Source organism: Panulirus ornatus, chromosome 58 (assembly GCF_036320965.1).
Source record: "Panulirus ornatus isolate Po-2019 chromosome 58, ASM3632096v1, whole genome shotgun sequence".
In the NCBI taxonomy this organism is placed as follows: Eukaryota; Metazoa; Arthropoda; class Malacostraca; order Decapoda; family Palinuridae; genus Panulirus; species Panulirus ornatus.
The window spans coordinates 22,833,596-22,848,034 of record NC_092281.1 but is presented as its reverse complement, the minus strand read 5'-3'; the positions used below and the strand labels follow the sequence as shown (position 1 = coordinate 22,848,034).

The following is a 14,439-nucleotide window of genomic DNA, read 5'->3' as shown; positions in this document are numbered from 1 at the left end:
TTCTGTATCTTAAGGTAGACATCTTGATAGTTTACATGTGTCATATTCCATTTTACTGCAGTCTGTCCTGCAAACATGAGATACATTGTATTCCTGGGAATATTACAGGTCAGGACTCTTCCTACCTTCATGATTTGGTGAGGAGATACCTGCTTTTACTCACCCTTTATGGACAACCCAAAGGTATTCATAGCCTCTGATCTGTTATATGGGTCCATCTTCAGGCATTTGGCAATCGCCACCAAGCTGGCATCTTATAGACTTGCCTCCTACCCTCTGCTTGAAGCTCGCAGAGTCTTTGGGATTGTGCACATGGCCAGACATGCTACATGGCTACAGCTGCTGTCAGCCAGCTTTATATGGATCAATATCCTTTTCTTTCATTTTATTTATTATGTAGTGTTTGATGTACAGTGAACCCTCAATTTAATGGACTAATAGGGGGGGAATGGGTGTCCGTTAATGCCGAAAGTCCGTTAAATCGAATGTATCCTATTTCTGTGCCAATTTAAGTTAACTCACTTTCTTTTAACTCCTCTGTCACTGAAGGGTTTAGTTTGTGGTACAATAGTTGGACAGCAGGCACCTGGCAGCATGAGAGCTTTTGCCTTGCAGTTGGAGGCAGGAATCAGACTGAGACGGGAGTGATGACACATCTCTCCAATGAAAGGATACTTCTTTACGAAAGAGTAAGGACGGACTACCTGCTTTAATTGCACTTTTTACATGGCGCAGTGAGTAGGATTTGAACCTACACGGGAAAATCCCAAATTATCACAAGGCTCTTCACCTTCTTCAGGAGATGAGGCTCACCCATGGAAATCACCTCGAATAGAGTGACCAATCTAGACAGCGAGATGGAAACTTCCTACAAAAAATGGGGAATCATGGTCTGCATCACCTCAGCTCACTTCTCCCAGTCCAATGGATGTGCTGAAGCAGTGGTAAAGGCAGCCAAATGGGTATTGAGGGGCAACATGGGTACTGGAGGTAGCCTGCACAACAGCAAAGCGACTCAGGCTATGCTCCAATATCTCAAATCCCCCAGGAGAGGGGATAAGTCACCCACACAGCTGGCAGCAGAAAGACAGTTGTGAGAAGGTGTCCTGGTGCCCCTGCAACATTATCTGATAAACCGGCAATGGAGAACTGCTCTGTGAGATAGGGAGCTGGCCATAGCAGAGAGCCAAGCTCATGTGCAGGGCTGCCCAGCAGGTGATGCTGTTACACTGCCCCAGCTGGCTGTGGGCACCACTGTCTTCACAGGACGTCGCTTCAAAGGTGTGGAACAGGTTGGGCGTGGTAGTGGAGGTGGAGCTATGTAGACAATACTCAGTGAAGCTGGATGGCAATGGCTGCATGTCTTTGCGAAACCGATGTCACCTATCCCCCCAGGTTTCACCAATCCCCATGACACCAGTGGGTCAAGGGGAGAACCCACTAGCAATGGCTTCACCCCCAGTTGTGACAACACGCAGCCTCAGGCGGTGGCGCCCTCACCGTGTGAGATGCCACTCCACAGACGTGCCAGATTATGTTTGTGGTGGCTCCAGTGGAGAGTGAACTCACTAATTTATGTGATTTTTGTTCTGCTTGCATGTGAAGGAGGTGTATTATTGCTGAGCAGTGATTTGTGTGTATATGTGCCTTATGCCTTATCTAGTTTTAATTTCATTCTTTTTTTTTTTTTTCTTCTTCTTGTTTTTAGTTTTGTTTTTGTTGTAACAAAATGTCTTATTTAGTTACCAAAATCTTGTGAGAGGGTGTAGGGTTTAGTGTGTGGTGGGCACGTGGCAGCATGGGAACGCTCGCCAGACAGTTGGAGACAGGAATCACTTTGAGATAGAGGTGATGCCACCCCTCTCCCATGAAAGAATGATGAGGATGGACTACCTGCTTTCATTGCACCTCCCACAATCGCTTGATGCCATTTAGAATTGGAAGGATTTCAAAATTATTAAAGTCACAATGCTGAAGTAACATAAACACTCTGCAAACAACCTGACTGCGCTTTAGTTTGAGGCCAACTGAGACCAAAACAAAGCAACTCTACCACACGCAACTAAAAACAAGTGCGATATGAACTGTGCATGATGCGGCGTTTGAGATTTTTTTATTTTATTTAAGTTAGCTTATTATTGATTAATGTACTGTATTATTATTTGTCCATTAAATCCGAAATCAGTTATATCAGGGTCCATTAAATCGAGGGTTTACTGAAAAATACCAGAATCAAAACTAAATTTATTGATGAATATATAAGCAGAACTGCCATCCATTAAGGTTCTGCCGTATTTATTATGTTTTTTGAGATAGATACGACAGTATCTAAAATATGTTTTTTTGAAATTCTTGTCATATATTCATGTATTGTGTATATAATGTATGGGAAGTTCACTGGGTGCATTGTTCAGTATATAGTGTACATTCTCATTGTGCATGCAGTGTACAAAATAACAGTCAGACATCGATCAGTTTCCAACCATTTCACTGTAATGACCATACAGATTGTTGAGCAGTCAGTCTTATTAATGTTTGGTCATCATCCCTGAAAGATTTTGGGGAATCCTATGTAGTTGCCCTTGACATATCCTTCCCTGACTTTGCTCCATGATATCTAGCTTCCTCTCTAGCCAATCTGTCTCCTTGGTTGTTGATGTGTTAGCCACTCCCATTTTCTCCATCGACAGCATTGTCCCTCAAGATTCTCACCTTTCCCCTACACTTTTTCTTCTTTTCATCAACAATTTCCCTGTCTTCCAAAAATAACCAAATGCACTTATATGCTGATGACTTAGAGCTACATTCCTCCACATTCTTCAATTCAGCTCCTCTTTTTCTTGCTCATTCTGCATCTATCTTGACACACCTTCCTCAGTATCTCAGACTTGAACAGTATATTTCAGTAGGTTAGGCAAAATCTTGATAAGTTCATTGCCTCTGAGACCCATCTCTCCTTCAAAAATTCCTCAACTTTCCTCTCTCCTTTGATGGATCTGTAATTCCACCTCTTGACTCAGTAAATGTACTTAATATTACTGTAACATTCAGTCTTTCATGCCAACCCCGCATCACATAAGTAGCTAAGTCTGCCTCTAAGAAACAGTCAGTCCTGTTTAGATGTCAAAATTTCTTTTCTTCTGAACAGTTGCTTTGTTTATACAAAGGATTAATCCATCCTTGTATGGAGTACTGCTCTTTCATCTGCAATCTGACTTGACAGAATTATGTCAAAAGCAGTCTGACTGCCAACTCTCCCAGGCTAACTTCAGTACTTGACCCACTTCCCCGATGCTGCAATGTTGGTTCACTTTCCTTCTATAGGTATTACGATGGTTTTTGTTTTGAGAGCTAGTTGTTTGTGTGCCTCTACCACTAGGTAAACCACGCACTACTCAGCAAGCTGCTGCATCACATGATTACTGTGTGGCCATTTGTAACTCAAGTGTTGCCATTTTGATAATTGTTTCTTTCCCTACCCCTCAAAGCTTTGAAACTCTCAACCCTCTCATGTTTTTTGCAATATTTTTGACGTTGCATATTTTAAAGACAGGTTTTTCACTTCTTCCAAAATTCATAAATGCTTTCTTCCAAAATTCATAAATGCTTTCCCTTATCTTGTTTTTTCCCCTTTCATAATCCTTTATATATTTTGGTTAAGGCCCAGCCTTGATGTGTACTTGTGGCTGTGACTGGAGCCTTGAAAAGAAAGATAGAATCAGAATTCAAATGTATCACACAAATGTTCTTAATCTCCTTCACTTTCAAACATTAAGTTTATAATTGGTGTATGATACATTATATGGTGTTTTTCATGCATTTCTTCTACACCTCTCTCTTCAGTTGGCTCTTACCTAATCTACAGTAAGAAAAGTGAAGGAGCATATCTTCCCTAGCACCCACATGCTCACTGATGCCTTCATTTACAGCCATCATATTTGAATATACCTTCCTGGCTGGCCATGTAATTTTGAGTTTTATGCACAGTTTGTATAATAATGATTAAGGTAGTTCAGCATGCCATGATTTATAGAAACTGAATTAAAAAGGTAAGACAGGGTTTATTTTAAGGATTTGGTATCATCATATGATTCTTGCTTTTATTAATGCAGATTACGTCATAGCTGTGCAAGTCAAAAAGTGAATTATGAAAAGAACTTAAGTTCATTGAATGTTTACAGGTACGAATTGAGCGGATAGCCATAGGTTATTGTGGCTCCTTAGGAATAGGACTCACTTCTCTCCCGGTTAATGACTCGTACCCTTCCGTCAACCTTCCGGCAACCTTAGCAGGGATTGAATCTGCAGATACTTGGTGGATCAGTGGCTCAGATGTGCGGAGGAATGGCTCCTCTATCTTGCGACTGAATTTTTGCCCCAACTTTGGGAGACTTCTCGTTGGAGACCGAGTGGGGATTAAGAGAACTGCTGATGGAGCAATGAGGCTTTATATTAATGGAGAAGACTTTGGTGTGGCAGCTACAAATGTGACAAAGGTAAGGTCTCTTATATGTGTACCGACCCTCTTCCCATTTTTCTGATTTTTAAGAAGTACCACACATGTGTCCTGACCTGCTCCCTACTTGTTTAACTGGTAAGTTGTGCAAAACCTGATCTGAACTTTTCACTTCTTGTCTTACTTGTAAGATGTGCCACACATATGTTTTATCCCCCCCTCCACTTTTTTTATGTATGTATGCCATCTTGTGTATATCTGCTATGCTGGATTGGTTATTGGTTTGTCTTAGGAGCATTGTGAGGGGTTTAGCTACTGTTTTCTTTGTCTTTTATAGAAATAATGCTGGGATCCCTTCAGGTCCTGTTGCTGAATTTTCTTTTATCATTTGCCCCTGTTGTATAACTTTCTGATATATCAGGGTCAGTAAGTGCACATTCATCATCCATCTATCTATCTGTATCTCTGACACCTATTCCGTATGGGAACTCCCAGCAAGGGGGTAACCATAGCAAAAGACTCTCCACTTATCCCTGTCCTTATGTCTACCTTGCATACACCATTCCATGCAGTCTTCCCCTATTTATACCTCTTCAATAGTTTTCCACTCTGTTTCCTCATATCACAGGTGTTCCTTCTCCCACATCAGCCCCTTTAATCATACTATCAAACACTTTTCTCGCGACCTTTTCATCTTGTATTCTTTCCTTTTGCCCAAGCCACCTTCAGTCATTATGTTTCACTCTCTTCTGACCCACATTTCTTCCATATGCATTCTGTTTCATACCAAATTTGTCATACACCCCATCATAACTTTCTTCATTTATCTAGTCTACAATATGCTCCATTCAAATAACATACCTATAACCTGGATTCATGACCCTATCATGTATCCCATATTATGTATCATGTATCCCATATCCACATTTCAGCTTTATAGGTCAGGTTTAGGACTGTACTGTCCCCTAATCCTTTTTTCACTTCCATACTTACACCTATACCTTTTATTATTCTGTTAAGGGACCCAATGACTTTTGTACCCTGCGCTGCTTTCTCCTTATCTCTCCTTCCCTACCCCCAGACATACCTAGGGTAAGTCAAATACTTGAATTTCGTCTCCTCTTCCTTCTTTCTCTCCTCAAATCTATAACAGAGTTTAAGACATTTTCTTCTCACTCTGTAGAGCTTTGTAAAATCTCTACTTTCACTGTTTCCTTTTAAGCGCCATTGCTTTACTCACATGTACCTTCAGTCGCTGACACTTACAAACATCATAAAACAAACTTATAACCTTCTGCAGCTCTTCTTCACTCTCAGCAAACAGTGCAGTATAAGCCACAGACAGGTCTGTCACTTGCTACCATAACTCATCACCACACACACTAAATAGAATTATATCTTTTCTTCACTCACTCATACTAAGTATGAACTTATATACTGGTTAATCAACTTTTTACAGAATCTGTTTAGGTCTTTTACGTAACTCGCCTTCCATTTAAAGGGGCCAGTCTTTCATATTACTGTTCTTTCCTTTGTTTATGTATGCACATAGTACATTAAGATTTTGATCCATTAGAAACTAAGTTCTGATACTTTGAAGTCCTTTAGAATAGGTTTGCTATAATGCAACTGAGAGTAACCATACTGCAGAGGGTGGTTGCACCCCCGCTAGTCACTGAGAAGCCAGTGCTAGGCTAGGATGGTTCTTTGAACTTGTCAGTTTCTTCATAGTTTGACAAAGTCACAGCATCTGATTTCCTTATGTACAGTCTGCAAAAAACATTGTCAATCCCTATATATTTTCAGAGTTGTCACATAGCTTAGCTTTATTGTAGGCACAAGCGTATGACACTCTCCGGTTGAAATCAACATACAGCTGAGTAGTTTTCTAACAGTAAATGATTTGGTAAACAGAGAAGAGGTAGTAAAAGCTTTGCGGAAGATGAAAGCCGGCAAGGCAGCGAGTTTGGATGGTATTGCAGTGGAATTTATCAAAAAAGGGGATGACTGTATTGTTGACTGAGATTGGCAAGGTTATTTAATGTATGTATGACTCATGGTGAGGTGCCTGAGGATTGGCGGAATGCTTGCATAGTGCCAGTGTACAAAGGCAAAGGGGATAAAAGTGAGTACTCAAATTACAGAGGTATAAGTTTGTTGAGTATTCCTGGGAAATTATATGGAAGGGTATTGATTGAGAGGGTGAAGGCATGTACAGAGCATCAGATTGGGGAAGAGCAGTGTGTTTCAGAAGTGGTAGAGGATGTGTAAATCAGGTGCTTGCTTTGAAGAATGTATGTGATAAATTCTTGGAAAAGCAAATGGATTTGCATGTAGCATTTATGGATCTGGAGAAGGCATATGATAGAGTTGGTAGAGATGCTCTGTGGAAGGTATTAAGAATATATGGTGTGAGAGGCAAGTTGTTAGAAGCAGTGAAAAGTTTTTATCGAGGATGTAAGGCATGTGTACATGTAGGAAGAGAGGAAAGTGATTGGTTCTCAGTGAATGTAGGTTTGCGGCAGGGGTGTGTGATGTCTCCATGGCTGTTTAATTTGTTTATGGATGGGGTTGTTAGGGAGGTGAATGCAAGAGTTTTGGAAAGAGGGGCAAGTATGCAGTCTGTTGTGGATGAGAGAGCTTGGGAAGTGAGTCAGGTGTTGTTCGCTGATGATACAGAGCTGGTGGCTGATTCGGGTGAGAAACTGCAGAAGCTGGTGACTGAGTTTGGTAAAGTGTGTGAAAGAAGAAAGTTAAGAGTAAATGTGAATATGAGCAAGGTTATTAGGTACAGTAGGGTTGAGGGACAAGTCAATTGGGAGGTAAGTTAGAATGGAGAAAAACTGGAGGAAGTGAAGTGTTTTAGATATCTGGGAGTGGATTTGGCAGTGGATGGAACTATGGAAGTAGAAGTGAATCATAGGGTGGGGGAGGGGGCGAAAGTTCTGGGAGCATTGAAGAATGTGTGGAAGTCGAGAACACTATCTTGGAAAACAAAAATGGGTATGTTTGAAAGGAATAGTGGTTCCAGCAATGTTATATGGCTGCAAGGCGTGGGCTATAGATAGAGTTGTGTGCAGGATGTGTTGGAAATGACGTGTTTGAGGACAATGTGTGGTGTGAGGTGGTTTGATCGAGTAAGTAGTAATAGGGTAAGAGAGATGTATGGTAATAAAAAGAGTGTGGTTGTGAGAGCAGAAGAGGGTGTTTTGAAATGGTATGATCACATGGAGAGAATTATTGAGGAAAGATTGACCAAGAGGATATATGTGTCAGAGGTGGAGGAACGAGGAGAAGTGGGAGACCAAATTGGAGGTGGAAAGATGGAGTGAAAAAGATTTTGAGTGATTAGGGTCTGAACATGCAGAAGGGTGAAAGGCTTGCAAGGAATAGAGTGAATTGGAACGATGTGGTATACCGGGGCCGACATGCTGTCACTGGATTGAACCAGGACGTGTGAAGCATCTGGGGCAAACCATAGAAAGTTCTGTGGGGCCTGGATATGGAAAGGGAGATGTTGTTTCAGTGCATTATTACATGACAGCTAGAGAGTGAGTGTGAACGAATGTGGCCTTTGTTGTCTTTTCCTAGCGCTACCTCGCACACATGAGGGGGAAGGTGGTTGTTATTTCATGTGTGGCGGGGTGACGATGGGAATGAATAAAGGCAGACAGAATGAATTATGTACATGTGTATATATGTATGTGTCTGTGTGTGTATATATATGTATACGTTGAGATGTATAGGTATGTATATTTGTGTGTGTGGACGTGTATGTATATACATGTGTATGTGGGTGGGTTGGGCCATTCTTTTGTCTGTTTCCTTGCGCTACCTCGCTAACGCGGGAGACAGCAACAAAGCAAAAGAAAAAAAATGAACAAGAACTGAAAAAGTTAATTTTGTCATGTTTGGCAAAGTTGTTTTTGCTAGAAGAGTGACATTTTGGAAAACTCTCAGGAGCCTTTGGAAGCTCAGCAGTGGTAGACCTTAGTTTCATCAGAGACCTTTAGTTTGGAGATTTCTAGTAGTCCAGTTTTCTGTTTTGACTGGTAGACTGTATTACAATTGGTTTTATCCTTGAGAGGATCCCATAGAACCAAAAATCTTGTCATACATTTAGTAATAGGTTTTTCAGTAGATTAGTACTGATGCTTCCTTGGCTGGCCCCCTTTCAAGATGTGTTGAACTTTGACTGAGGGATCCTGTTTGTGATGGACGGAACCACATCAGTGCATTAGTTGTTGAAACAATGTTGAAGCCTTTTCCCCTTTTTTCATGTGGAAGTGTCATTCATCTTTTGCTTCGTAACTATCTTGAAGGAATGTTTTTTTTTTTTTTATAGTCAGCTTTGTAGGGCAGATGCCATGTTGAGGTCAAAGTCTTTGTCATTTAAAATTATAGTACATCATGAATAATATCCTTCCAGATGAGCACTCTGTTAAGTAGAATTTAGTCTCTTGAGAATCAATATTTTTCCTTTGACTTTGTGGTTGTTGAAATTATTGCTGTGGTCTTGTTTGGAATTGTTTTTTGCACCCAGTTTTTCCTTTCTCAGATGTAGATTCTGATGAAGGCGACTATCAAACTAATGGAGTTGTTGACTCTGGTGGTGTCAACAGGAAACTGCTGCACTACCTATACCAGTCCCTTATCAAGATATCCGAGTCTTTTAAAGAATTATCTTGTCTTTAAGATTTCAGCTGAAATATTTTGGGTCTTGGAATTTGCTAATATGGTTTTTCTTGTCCAAATGCATAGGAGAGACTTTTGAGATTTCTTTGTAGCATATTTAATAGTGGTTTGCCTTGTCTCCCAAGTCAGTACCAGTGAATTTAGAAGTCTTTTATGACTCATGAAAAATTCTTAGAATCATTTGTTACTGATGATGTATTTTGAGTTCTTACTGTCACCTCTCATGATATAAATGCAGCCAGTTACCTTTGTTTCATGTACATTCTTTGTAGGATAATTATCAATATCTTGTGGTGTTTTTCTCTTGTGTAAAGTGGACTGCTAAGGTGATTTTTAAAAAACTTATGGCTTCTGTTTCCCAGTCTAGATGGGGCTCTTTAACAGTGCCTTACTATATTAACCTTTTTCCTTTTGACCCTGGATAACAGTTAGGAAGATTAATTGAAGTTTCTTTTTCTATTAAAACTTTCAAGTTTTCAAGTCACCCTTTTGGAAAAATGTTTTGTCCAAAAGTGAAGCTCTTGACTAGTATTGAGTTGTGTAATTCAAGAAACCTATTTTTGTTTCCTGTCTTCCTTATTTATTATATATATCTTTAGTACGTACCTATTTTTTTTCAACTCTGGGAGGGATATTATCAAATAATTTAGGATACTGGCTAAGGGCACTTGTTCAGCCCATTGATAGGTTTTCATCTGATGGGGATGGTGTACCAATCAGTTCCCTTCAGGAAGTTAATGTTTTATCCTTTACTGGTGTTTCTGCTTGATAGATATTGTCAAAATAATACAACATGTAGCTACGTATTATGGAAAGATAGGGAGAACAGTCCCCAAAGCTTAAGATCCCGTACCTTAAACAGTGTATAGGGATAAATTCAGGAACACCAATTCAGATGGTGCTTACTTAGAGGAAGTTCTGCGGTACTTTTTGGGATTATCTTATGGACTTTGTTAAATAACTGTTGTGAATTCTCACAACCTACTTACTGAGTACTTTTCAACTTCTCAGTCTTAATCATTTTATAACCCTCGATCATTGAAGGTAGTAGTTGGTAGGCAGCCAACAACCAGGAAGGTATATTACCAATACTACCCACCTGGGTATTGGGAGGGTTAGTGACATCTGCTGAATGGGCCAGCACTTCAGAGGTTGTCAAGTTGCACTCCTCTGACACAGATGGCTGTCTTTTCTTTCTGCCTCACTAACACATGGACCACTGGCATTCTGTCCACTTGTTATGGTGACTCTATTGCTGTGGCCACCCCTTTAAGGGAGTTCGAGTTCCAGTTGGAACAGGCATTAGAGATATAGATAGATAGATAGATAGATAAAGAGGAAGACAGATTCGAAAGCTGAAGTTCATGGGCCAACAGCTAGTGAACCAGTGGTATGCACGTGGAAATTTTTTGAGAATATGAACCCTTACGTACTTATTTTTTCATAGATAAGTTATTATGGTCCTAAGGTACCAGTACAAGTCCCTACCAGTGTGCTAACGATGCCCTAGGTTTACTGACTCAGAGGACCTCTCTCCGGAGAAAGTTAATTTTTGTGCATGGGATTTTTCCATAGGGTTTGCAACAACATGGTTTTCATTCTTCTCTTCACTGGTATTGTCACAACTCAGCATTGTGATGATACTTAGTACAACGCGAATGGTAGGTCTGGACTATGGTTTCATTCTTTGTCTTGCAGCTAGTGGAGCAAAGTTATGTTCATTGGGTTTTCTCTGTTAGGTGCAATGGTTAAATCCTACTTCAAAAAGTAACTTCAAGCATGCAGCTTCTGTTAGGATGGTCTAGGATCCTAGGAAGACCAAAACCTAGCTCCTCACCCATGTATATAATGGGCCCATGAAAGAGGAGCTTGGAGGACCATGTTAACTTCTCAGAATATCATCCATAATGTCCATGTAGATTCCATCAGAAAGGCATATTTTACTGATATTTACATAAAACTTTTATTCTTTCTTCCCAACCCCTTGATATCTTAATTAGGTAAAAGCAGATCCAGTTGGATCAGTTTTTTCTTCCACACCCCTTGATGTCTTCATCTAGTAAAAGCAGATCCAGGTGGATCAGGTTGCCAGTCTTTCTTGCCTCTTCTGGACATTCTGCTGAAAGCTTATACATAATGTTAGCAAAATGGTTTCTGCTCTGGTCTTCTACAGGGAATCTTTCACCATGTGATGATAATAAAAGGGATCTTTGGCAGTGTTCAAACTGCCTTGTTAGCCCTTACTTAAACTGGGTTTATGGTGTCCTCCTTGGTGTGGTATTGGGTTTGGTGTCTTCAGAAGATGATTTTTCTTTGGGGGAGCCAGAAAATCGGTAAAAGTAAACCTCTCTAGTCTTTATTAATTTTTTTCTCCAAGTCCTTATCCCTCTTGGTTGGTCACAGGCCTTTGCCCATATATGAGAGATGTAGTTTTTAAAGTATTGATTTTCCTATTAAAGACAGAGCCCTATGATCATTTTATTTTTTCTTGATTCCAGCAATGACAGGTGTGAAGTCAGAGATCGGCAAAAGATCAGTGATTAGGCGGTGCAGTAGCTACAGCGTCAGCTGGGTTTTGATGATGTAGGAGCTGAGCAGTCACTGGATGGTTTTCTAGTTGCTGTGAACTAGCATTTAGCCAAGCGTACATGATTACAGAGAGCAAATTGGATATTTCTTGAGAATTCCCTCAAATTTTGTTTGGAGATAAATGTAAAGCTCTACCTTCAGAAGAGAAATGGTTTTTCTTTTGCTGTAAAGCATATTCCTTTATGTTTCCTCTGATGAATGTAGTTGATAACTGCTCAAATAATCTTGCAGAATGTTTTACCAAAGGCTTAAGAATTTTTCTGTAGTCCTTGGCACTTGAAGATGTAAAATTAATTATTGAAATATTTTTACTCTTTTTCCCATGAATGCAGCAGGTAACTCAACAATTGATGACCAAAAATATAGATAATAGAGTAGTATTTCCTATTTTTCAGCGTGTGTTTGGTGTGGTAGACTTGTTTGGATTCACTGAATCTGTGGTTGCAACAAGTGTTTCAAGACAAGCCAGCTCACCCATAATGGACTCTACAGTTGTGGCTGCTAATAATAATGCTGTGTCCCAAGACTCCTTAGAACTATCTCAGCCAGATTCTCGGCATCCTTTGGGACACCAGTCTCTAAGTTCTGGCTTTCATCCTGCTACTTCAGCACATCTCCCACATTTGGACCTTCGAACACCAGCTGATAGCAAGGTAACATGCCCAAATGACCATAACAAGCAAGATCCAGGACAGACTGGACGCCAGGCACAAGCTTCAGATATACGGGGAAGTGGACATGGCCAAGCATCTCTTGATTTATCTGCAGAGAGTAGACAACAGCAGGGAACATTAGTTAACAATAAAGATGCTTCACAAAATCAATTCCATGAAAACACTGGAAAAAATGTTTTACTCTCATCAGACCGTTCATCTGCAAGACGATCAGAGAGCTACAATCAAGGCATCGTTATGTCTGCTAAACCATTGGCAAGGAATATTGTCTTCCAGGTAAGTTCAGAAGGCATTTTCTTATAGAGTGGAGAATTTAGATGAAAACATATTGGGTATAAGAACATATCTCTATTTTCCAATGAGGTTACACATGTTTCCAGTACATTAAGTCCTGGAACCCACCATTAGGATCCTGTAAGAAATGTGTACTTCAAACTCTCACACACACACATATGCACACAGTCAGCATACTTACTTTTAAAAGATTGTATGATAATAGAGATAGTTCAAGAGATGGGGCCCCAGAAGTGTAAGACACCTCCCCTGCATAGTACAAATACATAACTACAAATAGGTAATTATGCTAGAATATGCTTTTTATGTTTGGTCATTGCACCAAAGAAGCAGATAGAGTTGATAGAGAAGGTCAAAAGGAGGGGAACAAGAATGAATCAAAAGAGCTGAGTTACATGGAAATGCTAGAAGCTTTAGATTTGCAGCGGGTTTGGTTGGAATTGCAGTGGAATTTATCAAAAAAGGGGGTGACTGTATTGTTGACTGGTTGGTAAGGTTATTTAATGTATGTATGATTCATGGTGAGGTGCCTGAGGATTGGCGGAATCCTTGCATAGTGCCATTGTACAAAGGCAAAGGGGATAAGAGTGAGTGCTCAAATTACAGAGGTATAAGTTTGTTGAGTATTCCTGGTAAATTATATGGGAGGGTATTGATTGAGAGGGTGAAGGCATGTACAGAGCATCAGATTGGGGAAGAGCAGTGTGGTTTCAGAAGTGGTAGAGGATGTGTGGATCAGGTGTTTGCTTTGAAGAATGTATGTGAGAAATACTTAGAAAAGCAAATGGATTTGTATGTAGCACTTATGGATCTGGAGAAGGCATATGATAGAGTTGATAGAGATGCTCTGTGGAAGGTATTAAGAATATATGGTGCGGGAGGCAAGTTGTTAGAAGCAGTGAAAAGTTTTATCAAGGATGTAAGGCATGTGTACGTGTAGGAAGAGAGGAAAGTGATTGGTTCTCAGTGAATGTAGGTTTGCGGCAGGGGTGTGTGATGTCTCCATGGTTGTTTAATTTGTTTATGGATGGGGTTGTTAGGGAGGTGAATGCAAGAGTTTTGGAAAGAGGGGCAAGTATGCAGTCTGTTGTGGATGAGAGAGCTTGGGAAGTAAGTCAGTTGTTGTTCGCTGATGATACAGCGCTGGTGGCTGATTCATGTGAGAAACTGCAGAAACTGATGACTGAGTTTGGTAAAGTGTGTGAAAGAAGAAAGTTGAGAGTAAATATGAATAAGAGTAAGGTTATTAGGTACAGTAGGGTTGAGGGTCAAGTCAATTGGGAGGTAAGTTTGAATGGAGAAAAACTGGAGGAAGTGAAGTGTTTTAGATATCTGGGAGTGGATCTGGCAGTGGATGGAGCCATGGAAGCAGAAGTGAATCATAGGATGGGGAAGGGGGCGAAAATTCTGGGAGAGTTGAAGAATGTGTGGAAGTCGAGAACATTATCTTGGAAAGCAAAAATGGGTATGTTTGAAGTAATAGTGGTTCCAACAATGTTGTATGGTTGCGAGGCTTGGGCTATGGATAGAGTTGTGCGCAGGAGGGTGGATGTGCTGGAAATGAGATGTTTGAGGACAATATGTGGTGTGAGGTGGTTTGATCGAGTAAGTAATAATAGGGTAAGAGAGATGTGTGGTAATAAAAGAGTGTGGTTGAGAGAGCAGTAGAGGGTGTTTTGAAATGGTTTGGTCACATGGAGAGAATGAGTGAGGAAAGATTGACCAAGAGGA

General features: G+C 40.4%; 1 protein-coding gene across 3 annotated transcripts in view; it reads left to right on the top strand.

Annotated features, from left to right (window-relative positions):
* Neurl4 (neuralized E3 ubiquitin protein ligase 4) overlaps window positions 1-14,439 on the top strand; it is a 508,598-nt gene that overhangs the window by 449,758 nt on the left and 44,401 nt on the right. For all 3 annotated transcript variants that reach the window (XM_071695559.1, XM_071695560.1, XM_071695561.1), the window contains 2 exons: window positions 4,182-4,496; window positions 12,136-12,690. In XM_071695559.1, the coding sequence (XP_071551660.1) occupies window positions 4,182-4,496; window positions 12,136-12,690 (870 nt within the window). The remainder of the gene's footprint in view (window positions 1-4,181; window positions 4,497-12,135; window positions 12,691-14,439) is intronic.